General features: G+C 42.2%; 1 protein-coding gene across 7 annotated transcripts; it reads left to right on the forward strand.

Annotated features, from left to right (window-relative positions):
• The first annotated feature begins 329 nt into the window (after window positions 1-329).
• On the forward strand, window positions 330-20,314 carry NARF (nuclear prelamin A recognition factor). 7 transcript variants are annotated; one of them, XM_055722474.1, is made up of 13 exons: window positions 330-448; window positions 992-1,080; window positions 1,418-1,498; window positions 2,516-2,659; window positions 4,348-4,480; window positions 5,598-5,732; window positions 9,762-9,842; window positions 10,666-10,784; window positions 11,672-11,801; window positions 12,496-12,568; window positions 15,135-15,272; window positions 15,847-16,004; window positions 16,587-20,314. In XM_055722474.1, exons 2-13 carry the CDS (start codon window positions 1,054-1,056, stop codon window positions 16,826-16,828), a joined length of 1,461 nt encoding a protein of 486 aa, XP_055578449.1. In that variant the 5' UTR covers window positions 330-448; window positions 992-1,053; the 3' UTR covers window positions 16,829-20,314. The 7 variants fall into 7 exon arrangements, with proteins under 7 accessions (XP_055578449.1, XP_055578455.1, XP_055578427.1 ...); XM_055722480.1 differs by lacking the exon at window positions 9,762-9,842; XM_055722452.1 differs by lacking the exon at window positions 992-1,080 and having other exon boundaries at window positions 427-448.
• The last annotated feature ends 645 nt before the right edge of the window (window positions 20,315-20,959 follow it).

The raw sequence follows: 20,959 nt of genomic DNA on the forward strand, positions 1-20,959 counted from the left end.
GGGGCAGATGCCGTGTGCAGCCGGCGGTGCCCCCGGCCGCCGAGCGCAGGTGCCTGGCGGGACGCGCGCGTCCCCGCTTCCCCGGCCGGGTCGGACTTAACGGCCCGGGGTTGGGGGTCCCGGTGGGGACGCGGGCGCGCCGCGGGGTCCCCCCGACCCGCTCGGCGGGGTCCCCCGGTGCCCGCCCCGCGGGGTGCCGCCGTGCCCGCCGTAGGGTCCCCCGGTGCCCGCCCCCGCAGCGGGGACGCGCGGCGGCGCTGCCGGCGGCGGCTACGTGACGACGCTCAGGTCCACAATGAGCCCCGCCGCGCGGGGGGGGCGGGGAAGCGGCGGGCCCAGCCGGGAACCTGCCGGCGACACGGCGGAGGGCGAGGCGCCGCTGCCCCGCCTGCCTCTGCCGCCAGCCCCGGCCGCGCCTGCCGGGCACGCAGCTCACCGCGGCGGCGAGGTACGGTGCCCGCTCCTCCGCCCCTCTCACCCCCTCTTCGGGTTGCTTTGGGGTTGTATTTATTATTATTATTGTTAATTTTGTTTTTCCCCGCGGAGCTGAGGAGCTCGTGGCCGCCCCCGGACCGCGCTGAGGGCGGGGGTCCCCGCTCCGCCTGCGGAGACAGGGCCGCGCTGCGGGGCCCCGGGGCCGTGGCAATCCTCCGGCGGCTTGTACCGGGGGAGCGCTCGGGAACACCACCCCACCCCCCGCAGCACGTAACGGGGAGGGACCGGCGGGGGCCCGCGGGTCATTTGTTGGTTAATGAGGGCCGGGGCCATGGGGCAGCACGTGAGGGGCGCGGCGGGGCCGCCCCCGCCCCAGGGGCCGCATTGGCTGGGGCGGGGGCGGCCCGGCTCGGCGGCGGGGCGGTGCGGAGGCAGGAGCGGAGCGCGGCAACAAAGGGCGGCGGGGACGGGAGGGGAGGGAGGGGGTTTGGGAGCGGCGGCCGCTCGGGCGGCTCGGCTCGGCTCACCTGCCCGCCCCGCTCTGCCTCTCCCGCAGCCCCGGCGGCAAGGACCGCTCGGCAGCCGCGCCAGGGCCGGGCAGCGCCGGCGCGATCGCAAATGAAGTGCGAGAACTGCACCAAAAAGGTGAGTGCGGCGGGGCCGGCGCGGGAGGTGTCCCCGCACACACGCAGCCCGGCGGCGTCCCGCTGTGCCCTGGGCGGCTGCGGCCCCAAGGTCACCGGCCCCGGCCGCGGGAGCGCCCGGCGGGGGGCAGAGAAGGGGGGCGGGGGGCGCTGGGGTGTCGCTGCCCCCGCAGGGGCGGTGTGAGAGCGGGGCTTTGCCCGGGGGGTGTCGGTTTAACACCTGGGGGAAAAGACCTGTAAAAGAACCGGGTTCGTTTTTCGGGACACAAACGTCTCGGCGGAGGTGTTCTTGTGAGCGTGTTTAGTGTAATAGGTGCGCGTCTGATGCTTTGTTTCAGGAGTGCAGTAAGAAACAGAAAAACGATGATACGCAAAGTACATCTGTTGATGTGTTGAGTTCAAACGATGGTTTCGAAGAGGTAATGTTCCTTCATAAATTCTGATACATTCCTCCTTGTATTCTTTTTTATTTGTTGTTGTTGTTGCAGAGGTGGTTAGTAGTAGAGAACTTCCAAATACTGAACATAACTAATGAACAAGCAGTTGTAAGCAGTTATGAGCACTTCCAGGCATCTCATAACACGGGAATCAAAGTGAAATAAAAAAAGACCCTTACTAATGCAAACAAAACAAAAATTGATGTACTAAAATTGTTTTGGGTGTCGAAAATCTTTCTTGCATCAAGTTTCTGAAACGGAGACAGAGCTTGTAAGGAGGAAGGAGGAGTTGTGATAGTACAAGTGTAAAAAACGTCTTCTTACTCTTTATATTAGGCAAACTTGGAGATTGCCTCCTGTTCTTCAACAGATAACTGTTTCCCTGAGAATGGGTTCTTAATTGAGGGGGTTTTGTTTATGTTTTTTGCACGCAGTCTGGTTATGTTGCGCTGCTGTCCAAGTATTCATTCTTCCCACAGATGAGCTGCCAAGGGTATTGTAGCCAGAAGTATGAAACTCCTGATCTTATGGTCTATGTTCGGTGTAGCTGTAGGACCGCATTGTTTGTTGTATGTTGTGGTAAAAAGCTAAAGCCATCTTGCTGTTAGAGAGCACCTGGCTGTTAAAAGAGATTTAGTAGTTCAAGTAAAAGTTTTATCAGTTGCTTGGTAAGTTGATGGGGAATGTCAGCTCTGAAATGCGATGCAAATTAAGTTACTAGAACATGGACTAGAAGGCTAAATTTAGATCTGTGTTTACACTTAAACGTTTTGCAGTTTCACAGTAATAATAGGAGCAAAAGCCATGAAGAAGGATGGAAAAAATTGCTTTGATTACTTCTAAGTAGTCTTGGATGTTATGCAAGTGTCATGGATTGTCTTGTTTGAAACAAAACAGTGACAGCATGTCTGCTCTTCAGCTGGGTGGGTCATTGCAGAGGTCTTGACAATTGGTCAATCGTTATTAAATACTTGTTTACTTCTTTTTTTTCCCCCTTAGAAAAATGAGTTTCATACATTGGCTAATGCTAAAATACTCCTTAGTGACTGCCTAGCTTGTGACAATTGTATGACATCAGAAGAAGGAGCCAGAGTTTTCCAACAGAATCAGAAGGAGCTCTTTCATATTCTTAACCTTAACAAGGTAAAGTGACACGAATAATAACAGTTTTCTGTGAGGAGGAGGCAATTGCAGAATGACTAAGCAGCTTGGTTTCCCAAGGCAGATAATGTGAACATTCGTCAGTATGTATTTTTTCTAAAGAGGAACTGAAAACTTAGGCAAGATGAGAATTAAGTCCTTAAAATAATTTTGTGCTAGAGATGCAATATCACAGCACTTAACCTAAATGCTAAAGTTACTACATCTGCAGAAGTAAAATTTTTGGAAAATGTTACTACCTCGTTACTGTAGTAACAAATTAGTCTGTGGTTCAGTGTTTATAAATACTTACATCTTCATTATGAGGACTGTTCTGGGTGGTTTTGGTGCCAGTGTATCCATATAATACAGAGTTACCAAGGCATGTTTCTGAAAGTAGAATTGTTTTTAATATATATATTTGAGCTGACTATATTGGAACAGAATTTTTTGTCCAAATTCTTAGCAAAACTTAAGACAGCAATAGAACAATTTGTTATTTTCTGTTGTTCTGGATTTCCTGGAAGCTAGTTGCTATGCATGGTGCTCAGTTCTTTAGATCTTGATACTGAATTAATTAATTTATTTCTGCTCCAGACTTCTGTGCCCTTATTTGATATGCGAAAGCTAGCAGAATTGATGCTTTTTCTTAATTTTACATAAGTGTCATAAATAGAGTCTTCATTACATAGTGATTCGGTTTTCTTAGAACTAGTTTAACTCTCCAGGCAGCAGAATGTTGTCATACATGAGAAAAACAGAAGAAAAGGGGCCTGGGGGGAAATAATTTTCAGGGTCGCATGGGTCCTGTTAAGAGAGCCTATAATACGGGGGCAGCCAGGTACCTTCCTCAGAACTTCAGGGGTCCAAAAGAGGACAATGAGAAAGAGAGATGCTTTCCAGGCAGTTATGAGCGTTACGTGAAGGGTCATTACGCAGTGTTTAGGGTGTCTAAGTACAAACCATGGTCTCAACGTTTTTAGGGGGAGACTTGTCTCTGGCATAGTCCTGGTTTGTCTTCCAAGGGTTCCACTGGTGTGGAAAACATCCCAACTGAAACACGAGATTCACCTGCAATTCAATGTCACAGTCACAATCAGAGCTATAGAGCTGCACACCATCTTAGGTATTTTCAACAGGTTCTTCAGTGCTGACAAACACTGGTTTGTTGAGGGTCTTATCACGCCAGTTTCTCTCAACAACTTCAGCGATAGACACACAAGAGCCTTGACAAAGGATCGGATCTGTAATTTGCTGGGTTGGATTTGTAACTTCAAATGCCCGTGCTCCTGTAAACTTCAGTTTATCTGTTTATTAATGTTTAAACATGCTGCTTTTTTCATATTTGCTAGAGTGTTTCATACTGCTATAACGTTGTAGGTGCTGAATGTCTCCTAACTTTCCTTATGCCATTCGGAGACCAACCACGGTTGTCCTAGGAGGGGTGGATTTCTCTGAGTTATATAAAAGAAACATCTAGAGATGAGCACTGACCGGATCAGAGGAACGTCCTGTTGTGCTGTCAGGAAACTTAGTAGTTGTTTCACAGGGGTTTTAATGACATGGCCCACTGAAGCACAGGACACTGAGCAGCAACTCCAGGAGTGGGAAAGGGAGGGAAAGCAGGGAGCTTTACCCTGTTGTAATTACACACCTCGTTTCCTTTGTTGTTTTTTTTTTTTGTTTACCAGAAATGTGATACCTCAAAACACAAAGTGTTGGCAGTGTCTATATGCCCTCAGTCATTGCCTTATTTTGCTGCTAAATTCAGTCTCTCTGTGAATGATGCAGCCAAGAGACTCTGTGGTTTCCTCAAAAGTCTCGGTAAGTTTGGGGTTGTTACGATGGTGGGGCAGAAAGGAGAGATTATTTCAGGGTTTTGCTTCCTCAGCAGAATTCTTTGTTACGCAGTTGTAAATGGCCCTTGCACAATCGAGTTTGAAGTAAGCACTCTGACATTAATGACAGCGCCGCCGGCGTGACGTACACCAGTGTCAGAAATGGATTGGAGGCATTACCCTGTTGATAATAAAGGTCACAGAATAGAAGGACGTTACAGAGCTGCCTTCAAAACCTTCACTGCCAAGAAATCGGGGAGGATTTGTTCATGAGCTTAAATAATAATTCCCCTTATTTTGTAACTTGAGGGAAGAAGTTACCCTAAATGCTTTCAGTCCTTTTGACATGTTATATCTCTAGAAGATTCTCAGTTTTGTTTTGCGTGTGATTTCACATTACAGAAAAAAGAATGGTTGTATCTGTCTTTTTTTACGTTAAAGCTGTATTTCCTTTGCTCTTTGTACTACATAGGCTAAGTTTTATGTGAAAAAAACCAAAAATACTTTGCCTGTTGGTTTGGATTTTTTCTTTTTATATGTACTTAAGGGAAGAAGGAAAAAGACAGTGATAAACCTATAAACTGCTTCCTTTCATATATATGTATATGCATTTATATTTTTCATAGGGTTTATGCATTTCTGTACCCAGTACATTTTATTAATCTAAAAGGAATGCTAAGTTCTGGTGGGCCTCGGTTTCTTAGAATGCGTTCATTATCTGTGCCTCACTTGCTGCAGGGACGTGCTCAATATTACGTAGGCTTATAGGCAGTTTGTTGCTAAATAAGCAGACAGAAGTTCTCTGCTCTGTTCGTGATATGCTCGTGTACCTTTGCAGACAACTTCAGCAATGGAAGATAATGCCTCTTGGCTGGACATATTTTTGGGGGATAATGATACCTGACTTCAGCTTGTCTTGAAAAGAATGCTCTTTTCAAGAGTCATTGCATATGGGACAGGAATGGTGAAATCCCATTCAATTAAACAAAAAGCGAGTATGTGCTGAACCCCAGGCTTCTCATAGGGAAGTAGACAGCTATAAGAAGTTTGCAAGATGGAAAACATTCTAATAATTTGCTTTTCCTTTCTGCTTTCTTTCATAGGGGTGCATTATGTATTTGACACCACTATAGCTGCTGATTTCAGTATCCTGGAGAGCCAGAGGGAATTTGTGCAGCGGTATCAGCGGAGGAACCAGGAGGAGCATGCCTTACCAATGTTTGCCTCTGCTTGCCCTGGTGAGAACAGATTTTTCCAACCTTCCTGCACTTCAGCCTAGTCTCATTGGAACTGCCAACGAGCTAAGGAAAGGTGGTTTCACTTGAGAGCTTTACATGACAGGGCGTTTTGGCTTTGCTTTTGAGAGTTACCAGATACTGCACACTGTACTTGCTACCAGTAGTGCTGACCATCCTTAGGGCATTCCAGTGCATTGCTAGGTGGGCCTGTTTTTCATGGGCTGTTGGGAGAGCAGGATTTGTTTCCAACAAGCATAATCAGCTTTCTCGTATGTAAGCGAGGTGCCGCAGCCATGAATGTGAGCCATGCAGGCAAAGGAGGGTGTGATCGTGCTGGATAAGCATGTGCTAATTCACTGTAGGGCCTTAGTGGGGTACAAAGGTTGCAGTCTATCCCTAATCTGCATCTTACAGTTTTCTGCTGGAGCTCTGTAAAAGGCAAGGAGTATAAATCGTGTTGTTGCTCTGGGGGGGGGAGGCGGGGGAAGACTTGCTGCAGTCCACAGCCTCTGATAATACAAAGAACCTGATTTCCTGTGCTAGTGTTTGTATGTGGAATTTATGAGTCAGTTGTATTTCCCATCAATTCTATAAAAGGAGCTTGCATTGCATATGAATCTTTAGATAATGAAACTGAGGTATGGAGGTACTGAAGTTTTTAGTGCGCTGCGTAAGACTTCAGGAGAAATTAATCAGAACTGGATTTGAGGAGTTAGTGGCTGCTGCTTGTGTGTTCAGACCACAAAGTTTAACATGGTATTTCCTTATTGAAAAGAATCTTTAGGGAACTTTGCTAACTGATATAACTAAACCACAACCACCATTACTTCAAGCAAAGTTTTGAACTTGCCATCATTCTTAATGACTGTGAGATGATTATGTTGTAACACTTTCAAAATAATTCCACTTATGAAATAATCCCCACTTGAAATAGTACAGATTTGACTCAGTGTCTCTCTTTTGAGAATTTTGCACATCAGAACTTGTTCTATTATGAATAGAACCTGCACTTAACACAACTGAAAAGATGTAGAACATTCAGTCATTGTTTACTTTTGCCGTTCATTAGCACACTGTCATTTCAGTTTAAGTATGATAAAGTCACATTTCTAAAAGGGAAGTATCAAAAAGGAAGCAAAAGTAACTCCTTTGCCTATTCCCCCCTCAACTCCACCCTAAAGTTCATGGTGTTGCTTTTCAAAAGGCTAATAAAAATACAAAAATATGTTTTTCTAGCTTTGAAAAAACTTCAGTGTTAGATTATGCCAACATTGTTATTATCTTCAATGCTAGATTGCATTCTTAAAATAAATGTTACAGTGACAAGAGAGTCAGTCAGAGTTGAGTTTGGTGATCCCCAGAATCTGCTGTTGTCATTGAATTAAAAGTATAAATGCTGCTGTTGCAGTGATGCTTGTACTTTTGTTTGCTCTGTGTATTCTGTAGTGGAAGTATCTGGGTTATGCTTTAGGAACTGCATACATGTATTAAGAGGAAAGTCTGTCTTCTCCCTGCCCCCCCCCCCCCCCCCCCCCCCCCCGTTAACTGTTATCTTAGTGTTACCACCTATCTGCAGGAGCAGACATACTGTATGTTGCTTTTTTTCCTGTAAACCCTGTGAAGTTGAAATAACCCCCTATTACTTAACTTTGTCTTGTTGTACATTGTTTACTTAAAAGAAATCCTCAGGTTTTGCATTTTAGAACTTCTGAGAGAATTTTAATTTTCTTCATCTAGAAACAGCTCAGACTATGTACTGCTCTCACAGGAAATATTTTAAAATAGTTAACTGAGCACTTGTCTTTATCTGTTGTATAAAAGATGGTTTCTGTTTTCAGTGCTACTTATGGCGTTAGCTGTCTGCTGTGGTATAGATGTTAGCAGAAGCATGGGTGCTTTCCACTTCTGGAAAAGCGAAATATCACTGTAAAGCCATTCTGAAAGCATGGGGTATTTTGTTCCTATTGACAGCAGTTACAGGAAAAAAAACCATAATCTGTAATCTTTAAAGTAAGGTTGTTCACTGTTTCCTGACTTTGAGTGCATTTTCTGTTCCCCATTCTCCTTCTTCTTTCTGCCCCCAGATTACATAAATTTGCCCCAGAAATGCTGTTTACTGAGAGTGCTTATCTCTGTGTGTTTCACATAGTTCTGTAGATATAAGGTCAACGTGAACTCAAGAACAACTGCTTTACTCTTGTTTATCTTTGGGTATAACAGAAATACCACCCTCTGCAGGAGTGGTCTGTGATGTAGAATCTACCATGAGCAAAAGGGTATAGCCCATATAGTCCCAGAACCTAACAAAAGGGCATTTTATCATCTTTGTCTTAATTTTTCTTACATCCTCCTCCTTCTCTTTGAAAAGAAAGAGAGCTAATTTTTTTTTTTTTGGGGGGGGGGGGGTGTTTCTGTTGAAAGTACAACAGTTTAACTACTGATCGTATATGTAATATCTTGGAAGTAATCAGTTCTCTTTGTTAATTTACCAAACTGGTAAGCAACAAGAACCACTTGCTCTGGGAGCCAGCCAGCATTTTTAATGCATTGCCATCCTCTGTGAACTCAGGTCAAGAGGGCAGGCTTGCAGCACACACAGGAAGAGCATAAGTGTTGGGGATCCAAGTTTTTTTGTCCCAGTCAACTAATATCCTTTTACAGAAATGGGGTTTTACAGTAGTGGAAGTTTTTATTAGTTTTTCTGCACTTCATGCTGATTGGTAGATATTTATAGCATGCATCTTTGTGATCTAATCATGATAAACCACTAAAAACAAGGTGTTCTGAAGTATATCTGTAAGAATTTATACAGTGATTTGTAGGGGTTTCTTCTTGTTCTTTGATACTAACGCAAGCCGAGAAATGGCTGAGAATCAGAAGGAACGCGGGAAGGTGTGGGGGTGCAGGGGTGCTCTGATGGAAGAACTGGGTATCTCGGGCTTCCTGAGACTGGCTGTGGAATTTAGCCCTGCCGATGAGTAGGCAGAAACCGCTAGCGTGTATGTGAAGTGCAGATAAATGCCTCCTGTTGCTCATTCACCAAGGCTGCCTGTATAATTAAGCAGTGGCTAATGGTCATTGTGGAGCTGCCAACTACAAGACGCTTTTTCCATCTTCTGCAAGGAAAGAAACAATTTAAGAAATTGCTTTGGGCAATACCTGCTGGAAGTCTGTTGGGATTTAGGGAGATTTCCTTATAGTTCATGACTACAATATCCAAAATGCTCTAAAAACTAGCCTCCTAGCAGGAGTGCAGTGGTGATTAATGGCAATCATAGTTGCAGTATAACGGATGGACTTTTCAGAAATGCTATAAAGTACAAGGCAGAATGTTTTTAAAAACTCTGTTTTGTTAGAAGCAGGTTTTGTTCTATTCAGACAGTACTTGAGACTAAAGCCATTTAAGAAATAGATACGTATCTCTCTTATACGGAATATGCTAATATGGCCTTTTTACCCAGCACCAAGAAATTAAGTCCTTTGTTGCAGGTAGTGTCTTGGACTTAAGTCCAGGTTGAAGCTGGACATTAAGCAAACTTCCTACTCAGAGCCTAGCGATTCAGCGTAGTCCTGCCACCCTTTCTACAACAGAAAGGAATGCTTGTTGAATGTGATGCAAGTGTTTGAGATTTTCCATGGAGACCAGTATCTGTTAGTCTTGAAGTCTGTACTGTAACAAGAATTGGGAATATTTAAACAGCTGGAGGATCCTCATGTTTCCCTAATACTTTGTCATTTCCATCAGTAAAATGTTATTACACTGGGAAAACCACTTTGCCTTAGAGAGATGAACCGTCTGAGCAAGGCTTGGATTCCAGTTCTGTGCTGCTGTTGGCCTTTGTGACTTAATTATTACCAGGCGTTTACACATACGTGTTAATTTCAAGCTTAAGAATTAACCTGTGGGGTTTACCTTTCCTGGGCAGCAGGTACTTCACAGCAATTTTTCTCTCTTGTATGAACACTAATCTGTTTGACGTTAAAAGGTATCTTCTTCTGTGAAGTGTGATATTTTTCACTATTTCTTAGCGCCAAAGGCAACACACTCCCATAGAAGGCTGGACCTAACACTTCTGCACAGCTTGGGTATCTCGTTCTCCGTTCATGCAGGTGAAGCAAAATGTTCTGAGTGCTTGCTGTGACAGGTCCTGGGCTGTTCTGTTTGGTGAGAGCTGCAGTGCCTAAGAAAGAATTGCACACCCTACATATCTTGATCTGCTCCTGTGTCAGTTCCTGTTGCGGAAGGTGGGGTTATCATAGAACCGCTCTGAGTATTGGGGTGGTCTGAACGTACATAGCTTGTACACGCTGACACGCTGAAGGAGCCTGGTGAAAGGGAGGGGGACTCTTGAGTAACTAAGAATGTTGAGCACAGAGAGATTTCAGTTGATTACTCTGTGTGGGTGTTTCTAAAGAAGGCGTGGCTACTCTAACAATAGTAAAAGAAGCCATTTTTTTCCAGGCTTAATCCATGTGCATCTTGTGATAATGCTTTCATGTGACTTCTGTTGTAGAGGAGGCAAGCTGAGTGCATGGATATTAAATCTCAGAAAACAGAAGATTACAGTTAAGCAGCTGAACAGAGTACACTTGTTGTAGTATCTGGTGATCCAAGGGCCGAGGTCTAGAAAGTCAACTTACTCTTTGTTAGCTGGGGTCCTGTTCTTTCGGCTTTGTTAAATCTATGCATTGGAAAGGGTGTAATAGGTCGTGAAGTTCACAGTGGCTTCTAGGTCTACAATTAATGACACCGTGAATTATTGATAGCCAACTCTAAAGCATTCCTACAGTTCCCAAGGTGGGGCTTCCAGCCTGCACGGGAATGTCCTATCTCCTGTGAAGGTGTCTTCGTTTTTAAGAGCTGTTCTATAACTGCTGCCATTTTGCCGTGCCTATGTGCCACTTCACTAACTGTGATTTTCTGCCGTTCCAGGTTGGATCCGGTATGCTGAAAGGGTACTTACCAATCTTGTGACCTCTCACATTTGCACTGCAAAGTCTCCGCAGCAGATCATGGGCTCCCTGGTGAAGGGATACTTTGCCAGGCAGCAGGTAAGTAATTCTGATTTATTTTTTACCATTACACTCTTCTAAAAAGATGGGCTAGTGGGTTTTAATATTGAAATATGGATCCTGGTGTATTATACAGTGATAAAGCATCCTTTTGAATTGTTTGTCTGTTAATGGAAGAATAAATGGTGCTCTGCTGTTACACAGGTGCTCATGGTAAGAAGAATGTACAATGAACCTCATTTCATGTGGTGCAGCGTGAGCCAGCAGCAATCCTCGCGCTCGCTGTGCAACAGGGGCTTAAATATTGATGGACAGAATTAAATCCAGGGTAGCTAAAGAGATTTTTGTTAAATGCTGCCTGGTAGTTGGATAGCACCGCCAAAACAGGAGCGCAGGAGAGTAGTGTAGGAATTGCCCTGTTATCTGGGATCAATAAAAGTCTTGCATCCTAGGAATTTACTTATCTCAGTTTTTTATGTTGAAAAAGTTGCAGTTCTTTTTATGTATCACACAAATCTAACTGCATCCACATATTATGTGGGAATGCATTGCTGTCTCTACATAGAGAAATACCGATGGACTTGCTGTGGATGAAAGTGAATGAGTGACAGCTAGAAAACAGAATTCTGAAGTTCTGACTTGCATTCACTTTCTAAGGCAATCAAAAGCTACAGAAAATGTAGTCTGAAAGAATAGGTAAAGTTTCAGCCAGAAGACTTGACTTTTGATGTTTGTTGCTGATGCTTTGTGACTTCTGGCAAATTACTTCATCTGTGTGCAGCAGACTTAAAATTTAATTGCTAGGGATTGATTACTAGTATTACCTGCATAGTTTGTGATGCAGGTACAGGTTTTGTCCCTGTAATCTTTCATGCTGTCACTTGCTCTTTGTGGAATTCACATGCAGTCTCTTCTATGTTCCACAGAACTTGTCTCCTGATAAAATTTTCCATGTAATTGTGGCGCCTTGTTATGACAAAAAACTGGAAGCCTTGCGGGAAGATTTCTACACTGCCTTGTATAATTCACAGGAAGTCGACTGTGTTCTGACATCAGGTTAAATCTTCTTTAAACTTACTATGTATAAAGATACAAGTGAATCACCATTGTTAGAATAGTCTTGGTGCCAGACTTTGCTTTTTTTCAAGTCTGCTTTGGTTGCAAGGTTGTCTTTTTTTTTTTTTTCTGCTTTAAAAATCAGTGCATGTGTTCGTGCTACTGGTAGTATAGATATTGTACAGGTAAGACAAAGTGAAAAATACTTTTGTTCTAAGTTGGTATTCATCTGAAAACAAGGTTCAGGTATTTGGTTTTGACAGCCTCTTGAGAAAGATGAGAGTTATGCAAATTCATATTTAAAATCGTTGTCTTGCTTGTCTGTGGCCATTATTTAATCTCCGCTGGGATTACTCATTCTAAATGTATGGCATCCGTGACTTTTTGGTGTGGCTCTTGTCCTTAGGCTTAATGTCCAAACTATGTATCCTCCTTTTTCCCCTGCAGCGTAGAAACGCCTTCCAAACCTGACATAACGGAAAGGCTAAGGATAGCATTAAGCAGAGTCTGGAGCAGGGTGAAGGCCCTTTTCTTGGGGGCTGGAAGTGTCAGGCTTCTCAGTTACTGGTGCAAACTGACTCATAAGAATTGGAGGATGTGACTGTACGCGCATACAGGTGTTGGAACAGGGATCTCCTACAGCATGTGCGTTTTGCTTTGTGTTGAAAATAAAATGTTATATGTTTTCCTACAGGTGAAATTGTCCAAATAATGGAACAGAAGAATGTGTCTATGAAAGATGTGGCTGAAATAGCTGTAGATAGTTTGTAAGTAGTTTTGTTGTGGATATTGCTTCCTTATTTTGATGACCAATGACAACACCTTTGAGCATATTCAACATAAATGTAGAACTTCTCAAAAGAATGTTTTTTCTTTTTAAAGAAAACCTCTATTAAAGCCTGAGTATACTAAAGCCTCGTCCTCTATATAGTGGCCAAAAATCCCCAAAGTATTCTCTTAGATGTTCACTGATGTATATAAAAGTAATACAGAACAGATAATATAAAACTGTATATATGGTCTAAATACAAAGTGGGTAATTGAAGGTAATGATGCCTATCTAGTAACACAAATATTTACAATATTTGAAGATTTGTGTAGCTCCTTATTTGTATTTTAATGCCGTAATATTAGACTTGACTATATCAAGTTCAGGACTTGCTGGTAAGCCTGACCGGCTCAGGGTGTTGACCCCATTCAGAGCTCTCATATGCTTGAGCTTGCCTAAAGCTGAACAGTCTCATCTGCCCCCCTCCAACTGCCCAGCCTCACACAAAGATGCTGGGATGCGGTCGGGGCTGACCATCTGTTCTGTGCTTCCCTCTCATTCACAGCAGCATCTTGACAGTAAATTTCCACTTCCCCTAATATGTTCATGTAGAATTGATAGAGGCACCCTTTCAGGAAATGGTAGTTACTGGGGTGTTTTTATACTGAGGACAGCAGTTTTCCAGATCAGATCAAATTGAAACATGCTTTAGATGAAAATCGGACAAAGCATCGAATAGATCTTGTTTGCTTACTGTATGACTGGCTCAGAAAGCAACATGCATATTGTTTTAATTCTCGGGGTTAGTTACAAAGCCTGGTCTCGCTGCTCCCTGATCTTTGTTCAAGTGTGACAAATGTTCTTTGGTATCTTTCCAAAGTGGTGATACTGGAGCAATCAGCAGGCTTTCTTGCGCAAAACAGAAAGATCTGGAAATTTTTTAAAAATCTTCTAAACTTTTGGATAGTATCCCGCTTGGACCTTGTCTAGACTGGAGAAATTTAAGCGGTACAGTGGTAACGTTTTCAGAGCTGTCTGTGTAGTGTAGCCTGCTGTGATTACTTCTACCAGAGATTGCTACACAGAATGAGAATTACATCAAGTTCTTAGAGACATAATCACATAGGGTTATTTATTTCTCAATCTGCCTGCCCAATAAAAGAACAGGCTCTTATTCAGAATATACTTGTTTTATTGGACCAATTTATGTTGGAAAATGATGTTAATATTTAAAAGCTGATAGTACTGGTTCAAACTGTGAGACCTGATGACATAAATGTTTGCTCCTCCGGGGTTTTAAAAGTAGATTTTGCATGGAAATTTGTATCAGTTGAACTCCTTTTAAAGTAAGTCTCAACACAGCAGCAATTTGTGGTATAGTTCTTGGAATTGCAAAAGTAGTATGGATAAAGTAACTCGTGTTTGAGTTCTCACTTTCGTAGCTAGAGAATGCTAACAAATAGCAATTGGCTAAAATTAGGAGACAAAATCACCCAAATTTATTTAAAAAACCAAAACAAACCAAAAAAGTTGCAGTACTTCCTAAGCAGATGCAGTGGCGTGGCACAGATGGGACAGACATTCTAAATTTGTAAGCTTCAGCTCTGTAGTGATTAAAATATTTCTCTGCCATGATGAAAACTTCAGTATTTTTTGTTAGCAAGGTGTTTGCTGTGGTGGTTTTCACTGTGGTTTCATGGCTGAGCGCTGTGCTGGGGCTGCTGCTCGGGCAGGAGCTGGCAGTGTGGGCCAGGGAAGCTCATGGCTGGGTGTCCTAGGAGGAAGGGAATTAGACTGTATCTGGAGAGGCTTTTACACACAGGAGCCAAGGACATAATCTGTCTATTTGCTAATCTGAAGATGAATATCTCTTCCTGAAACCAGCATTACCACACAGCCCTGTTGATTTCTCCTCTGCCAGAAAGGAGCGTGAGGCTGCAGAGCTGCAGTCTTTGGCGGCTGCCAGCTCATCAGTGCCGATTTTCACTGAGGGAGAGCTGAACCTTCAGGAGAATGCTGGATACGATTTGGATATGATTTCACTAATTTTCTTTACTGAACTATAGTGTAGCAGTTACCTTAAAAGTATCGCACTAGCCTGGCTGCAGCTGTGCTGATTCGGTGTTATTTTAGTGGCACAGTGTTACAGACTGTGACAAACAACTTCTGGGGCAAGAGAGTTGTTCGTCAGCAAAGGCTTGTAACTCTGAAGTACTTCCATATTCTCACAGGCTAAAAATGACTGACTTATTTTTTCCAAAAAATGTCTCCAGAGCAGTGAATGGTTGTTAACCAAGTCTTCAGGCTGTACTGAATGGGCATTCTTAGAAATTACTGTTGCTCAAGGGTGCTGAACATGGAAAGCCCTGCATCCTGTTACATTTTTTTCATCATCTTACTGCTGTCCTGAATAGTTTTAATTTTTTTAGGCTGCAAATAACAAAAATGTTAGTATGTTCTCACTCGCTACTATAAAACTGTTTTTGGTGGGGGAGGCAAGAGAAGGGGAAGAACGTAGTATTTTACTGAAGTGAAGTTGGTTTTTCTTTCTGTTGTTTTCTAAGGTTTGGTGAAATAAAGGAGGGAGATGTAGTAAGGCATGAAGGGAAGAGATCCGATGGTTACCTGGAGCACATTTTTAAGCATGCTGCAAAGGAGCTTTTTGGCATGGATGTCAAGGAAATCACCTACAAAGCATTAAAGTAAGTTAAGAGTTTTGTGTCCTTGGAATATGGCACTTGGAAGGGACCTACAAGATCATCTAGTCCAACTGCCTGACCACTTCAGAGCTGACCAAAAGTTAAAGCATACCATTAAGGTCATTGTCCAAATGTCTCTTAAATGTTGACAGGCTTGGGGCATGACCCGCCTATCTAGGAAGCCTGTTTCAGTGTTTGACCACCCCCTTGGTAAAGAAATGGTCCCTAATGTCCGGCGTCCTGGTTTAGTTGGTGCTACAGTGAGTCCTAATGCAGTTATTGCAGAGCTGGCTCTTTTGCTGGTAGGCATGCAGACCTGTACATTTGTTGCTATGAAGTAGCTCATGCTAGCTTTAATTTTTAATAACTTACGTGCCCTCAAAAATTAAGTGTAATTCCATTCTGAAAACTGAACCCCAACTTCTGCTTAATTCAGTTTAGAGGCTGGAAGAGTTCGGCTTAACAGTTCTGTTACACCTGTTCTGTTCTCTTCAGAGCATCTGAATAGAAACTGATGCAGCTGGATCATCCCTTTGGTAACGCAGGAGTTTAAAATATTCTCTGCATATCTTTGCAGGAACAAGGACTTTCAAGAAGTTACCCTTGAGAAGGATGGTGAGACAGTGCTGCGTTTTGCAGCAGCTTATGGCTTTAGAAATATCCAAAACATGGTTCTGAAGCTGAAAAAAGGAAAGTTTTTATACCATTTTGTAGAAGTCCTTGCCTGCCCAGGGGGTAAGAATAATTGTGGATTCACAGTCGTTCTGCACACATATCTTGAACCTCAAAGGAAAGTTGTCTTAGAGGCAGGCACTTAATTTCATTCCCTCTTAATGCTCTTCTTAATCATCTAAAATGCTTACTATTTAATGAACGGTCCAGAACACCAATTACATGTGCAAGGTTGGCTCAGAAATAGATTGGATTTTCTAAAATTAACCACAATGTTATTTGCTCTCTTCTGACCTATAAATAAGTGACAGTGTGGCTTTTATGATTATTTCAAACCTCAGAGGAAATATTCTGAAATAGTGGTTGTCAAGGGCAAGAAAAGAGACAAGGAACGTAATTAAGATCATAAAAACACGGAGAAGGCAGAAAAGATTGCAAACAGAGAAACCTCATTTACGCTGAAGTGATGTTGATATTGGAGTCACTTTAAGTAAATACAAATTCTGACAGCATGGAGGGTAGCTCATGTAGAGAGACAACTTTTTTCTTTAGACAAGTATGAAAAAAAATTCCAAGTTAACATAAATTTTCTTTTCATATCAAATATTCATCCATCACCCTTGTGGCTTTTTTTTTTTTCTTAAGGGTGCCTAAATGGAAAAGGTCAGGCACAAACTGAAGATGGAAAACCAGATAAAGCACTGCTTAACCAGATGGAAGAAGTGTATGCTGCAATACCTGTTCGACTTCCAGAAACCAATGCGCACGTACAAAAGATGTACCAGGACTGGCTGGAAGGCATGGACTCTAAGAAGGTCCAGGAAACTTTGCACACCAAATACAGTGCAGTAAATCAAACAGCAAGCAATTTGGATATCAAATGGTAATAAATCAAACTTGCAAAAGATTTGCTTATGTTAGTTACAGATTCAGCACTGGAAACATTCTATGCAATCGCAGATGCTATGCACTAGCCGAGTGTATGAATGAGACGCTTCCTACTTGTGGATTATTATTTGTGAAGAACCATTGCTTTTTAAAAACAGAAACAGAAATCTTCAAAAGCCCTGGTTCCTGCCATTGTCATTTAACTCTTACTGTGTGTAATCTCCTGCGTATAATGGGTTTCTTTATTCAAAAATGTGTTCTTGCAAGGTACATAAGCACTTTCTGCCAGGGGCAGGGAGTGTAATTCCTGATGGAAGTTACTCCCTGAAGTGAAGGGTTCCCTTCATTTCACAAAATGGGCTCCCCCGAGAAGGTGAGATTATTGTACTCCTACTCCTAGGTGTGCAGTCCGTTTCATCACAGGAAAATGGTCATCATGAATTTCAATGTTGTTGTGAAGTAACTTGGGATTTACTTGCCTTGTTAACAAAAAAATCCCTTTACAGGGACAAGTGTGTATATGGAGAAGTGTAATGAATTTATATATGCCTTTTATCCGTATCTTAACAAAACCTATTCAGTTCCAGAGCTAGTCACTATTCCTTACTGGTGTAATGTTTTGTTAGGAACAGGATGTTTCATGTAAGCTGAACTTGGGGAAACCAATGCTAAATGGTTACAACACAGTCCTTCGATAAAAATAGTTCTAGGTAAGTTGGTTGGTACAAAAAGAGAACTTTTCCTTGTAAGTTTTCTTAGAAACTTGCAGCTAGGAAGAGTGGTGCTGCTCATGTTGTCTGGCAGCTTTAGGAGAGTGAGACGTGCTCGTGTACTTCATGTGAGCACATGCATAGTACAGCTTTGCTAGATCTGCTGAGCCAGACTTACAGCACTCTTGTTCTTTCATGTTTCAGTACACAGAACACCAGATTGTTCTTTCATTTATCTCCTTGTTGACAGACTTCTGTTAAAATAACTTTATGGAGTGCCTCCAAAAAAACAACCAAGTAGCAATGCTTGTGAGCTCGTCAAAGTTACTATACATTGGCTTCATGAATTTTGGTGCGCTTAATTTTAAGTGTATTGTAGAGGTCTCATTTGACAGACATCTCAAAGTGGTGTATAGTGCAAACTTTTCTGCAACTTCATGAGTTGGCAGAGGGTTATTCAAGAATGTGATGGACAAAAAAAAAATTTAATCTACTGCCAGACTTCTTCAAGTTTTCCTATTGGAATCAAATTTGTTCACAATTAATGGCTGTTCGAAGCTAGCAAAGTTTCAGCTTTCCTTTTCCAGTCTGAAAGTGTGGGTGGGCTTTTTCAATCATTTCAGGCAGTTTGAATGAATCTTGTCAATTTCTTAATATTGCAGCTGCTTGTATGAGTAAGATCTAATACTGCAAAAAAACCTGTGTTATTTGAAATATGCATTTAACTTGAACACAGTGGATGAGATAAATGCATCAGTGAAGTCGATTCAGGTCCTTGCATTGCCTAAACAACAGAGGCTCGAAACGAGACAGACATAAGTGTGTTACCCTGATGACAAGAGATCTCTTAATGTGAAGCTGTTAATAGAATTGCAGCTTTCAACGGAACCTCCACCTAAATAACAGAACATTTCACTGAGAGATGTTTTCTTTCAAGTGAAAATGAATTTGATTACTGTGTTAACCTGAATGCACACAATGAGATTATACCCGTAAATCAGCCTGTAAGTTGTTCCTTGTTGTAATAAAAACATTATACTTAACGTGGTGCAATATCAGAACATCTACAGAAATCTACCTCTGTACAGGAAGGGAGTCTAGAAATTGTGGGAAGACCTATGTATAGCTGAAACTGTAATAAATGTCTGCTAAGGAAAGACGGTGGTGTTGCATGAAATTGCTGAACAGATTACTTCTAGAAGCAACATCCAACTCCTTTGGTCTAATTTTCTTTATCTGTCATAATTTCCTCCAAAAACTTCACCAGATTTATCTTGTAATAAAGTAGCCTTGTTCTGTTTGTATAGGCATATGTTTCTATGTATATATGGTTTATAGCTTGATGGCATGTTTAAATTATATTGTTTCAGTTCTTTGTATGGTATGCTTATTTTTTTAATGTATGTATACTGGATGAAATGGTACGGAAAAGTTGCTTTTCTGATGAAATCTTCACAAAACGACACAAGAGCTGCCTTGCTGTTCTGAAAGAATACCCTTGAACCATTTGTACAACTTGAAAAGTACTCACCTTGCATAGGTGGCACTGCTGTTGGCGTTCCCTTTTGCCGCTTGCCTGTCGCGCTGCAGAGCCTTCCCGTGCTGCTGGGAGCCCCAGCAATGGGCCAGTAAGTGAAATCGGTCCGTGTAGTGTGCTGTGCTCCCACCACAAGGGAGATTGGTGGCTCAGTGCGTAAAATAAACTGTTTCAATTGAACCCACCATTTCTTCCATCTGCTCAAGTGTTTTAACCTATTGAGATAGTAGCAATGTAAAAATCTAGTAGGTTGTCTGCCACAGTATTCTTTCTGAAGGCGAGGAATGCATCTAACCGTGCAGTTTTTAGTGGCTAGGTGGAATGTATGTATTATAACTAGTGACTTACAGTGACTGATATTTGTCCTTTTTTTGGTTTTGTTTTTTGGTCAGCTTTTGTTTTATAAGACTTTTTGGAGTAAAACTGATTTGAAGTTTTTAAAGCCCTCTTCTTTAAAGTGCCAGTTTAAAAGAAAAGAAGTGGGGTTTTTTACTTAACTGTAATGAGTCTTTTCCCCCTCCACCTTCTTTCACAAAAATTTTAACATACATTGAAAAACATTGTTGCAGCTTCATATATAGTGAAATCCTTGCCTAAGATTTGATTCTGGCTTTTACATTTACAGTTGGGAAGTCTTGTTGTTGACAATACATGTTTCTAGCCACACTTTCTGAAACTACAGCATTATTTAATTCCCGGATACAATTTTGGCAACTAATAATTTTCATTGCTACTGCCTTTTCAGCAATGGGAAAAGTTCCTAGAATGGTCACAGCCACCGTGCTTTACTTCTTAGTTGAATGTTGTGCTGAGACAATCTTGTCTCTAAATGATTTTAGAAAATACTAAAATGGAGGGATTGTGGGGAAGTAACTGGAAATGCTGAATTCATTTGGAAATTGTCTTGGGGTAGAGCATATCAAGTGCTTGATGCCTTGGGTTACGGTATTTCATGCCAAGACTGCTAGAACAAGGGATACGCATCGTAAAGTACTTCTGCTACGCCTTCTTCAGTAAGTTTGCCTCAGCTGCAGCACCTTGTGTTTGTCCACTGTAGTTAATGAACATGGACAGACGTGGACTATGCTATCACTTAGATGATGTGAACAGATAAATCTCCACACGGCAGTCTCAACTGGATTATATTTGGATAATGTTCAGTTACCTAAATTTTGGTGCTTTGTATTCCAATGGAGCATGACCATGACTTGTCCTAAATAAATCTTGGTACCAAATTATGTACTGTTTCTGTGTTACTCCATATTAAAAACTCCTTAAGTACGTTTTGTTTTAACATAGGTGCTTGTCTGGTGAAATGGGCATGAATACTTGGTGAGGCTGTAACTAATACCGTATCAGGTATCTGTGAGTGTTCTGGCTTACAGCTACACTTCAAACTGATAAATGGAAGAAGAAATTTGCTGGATAGCAGTAGGAAATGGTAAATTGCTGTCTAGAACTGTAAAGTAATATATTGAATCGTAGCAAGGCAGACAAGCATCTCGTGGCTTTAAAGGTCTCTTCCCAGGGAAGATATTGGTGGGTGAAGCCAGTCTATGGGGGTTGGGTAGTTACACTGAGGTTTAATATATACGGTTATTTAAAACACTGGTGCACAAGGAACAGAAAAGATAAACTTGCGTGTAGCCTGATGCTGACACAGTTGGGGAAGGGATGACAATCAGCCCCAACATTGAAGAGGGAGATACTTTTATTCATCAATAGGTTTTGCAAAGATGTGTTTAATGAATTTAGCAAACATTTCTATAAACTCCTTCCACAAAGCACTAACCAGACCCGAAGCTGGCATGTGTTTTTTCCAAGGCACAGCGAGGAATGGTTACCTGGCCAGGGGAAAGGAAGAGGAGCTCATCTTCAGTCTG

Source organism: Falco cherrug, chromosome 1, assembly GCF_023634085.1.
Source record: "Falco cherrug isolate bFalChe1 chromosome 1, bFalChe1.pri, whole genome shotgun sequence".
Taxonomy (NCBI): Eukaryota; Metazoa; Chordata; class Aves; order Falconiformes; family Falconidae; genus Falco; species Falco cherrug.

Coding starts and splice junctions, on each gene's coding strand:
- NARF (XM_055722474.1), top strand. CDS start 1,054: ATGAAGTGCGAGAACTGCACCAAAAAG. Junction 1,499..2,515: donor CAAACGATGGTTTCGAAGAG/GTAATGTTCCTT, acceptor TTTCCCCCTTAG/AAAAATGAGTTTCATACATT. Junction 4,481..5,597: donor TGGTTTCCTCAAAAGTCTCG/GTAAGTTTGGGG, acceptor TTTCTTTCATAG/GGGTGCATTATGTATTTGAC.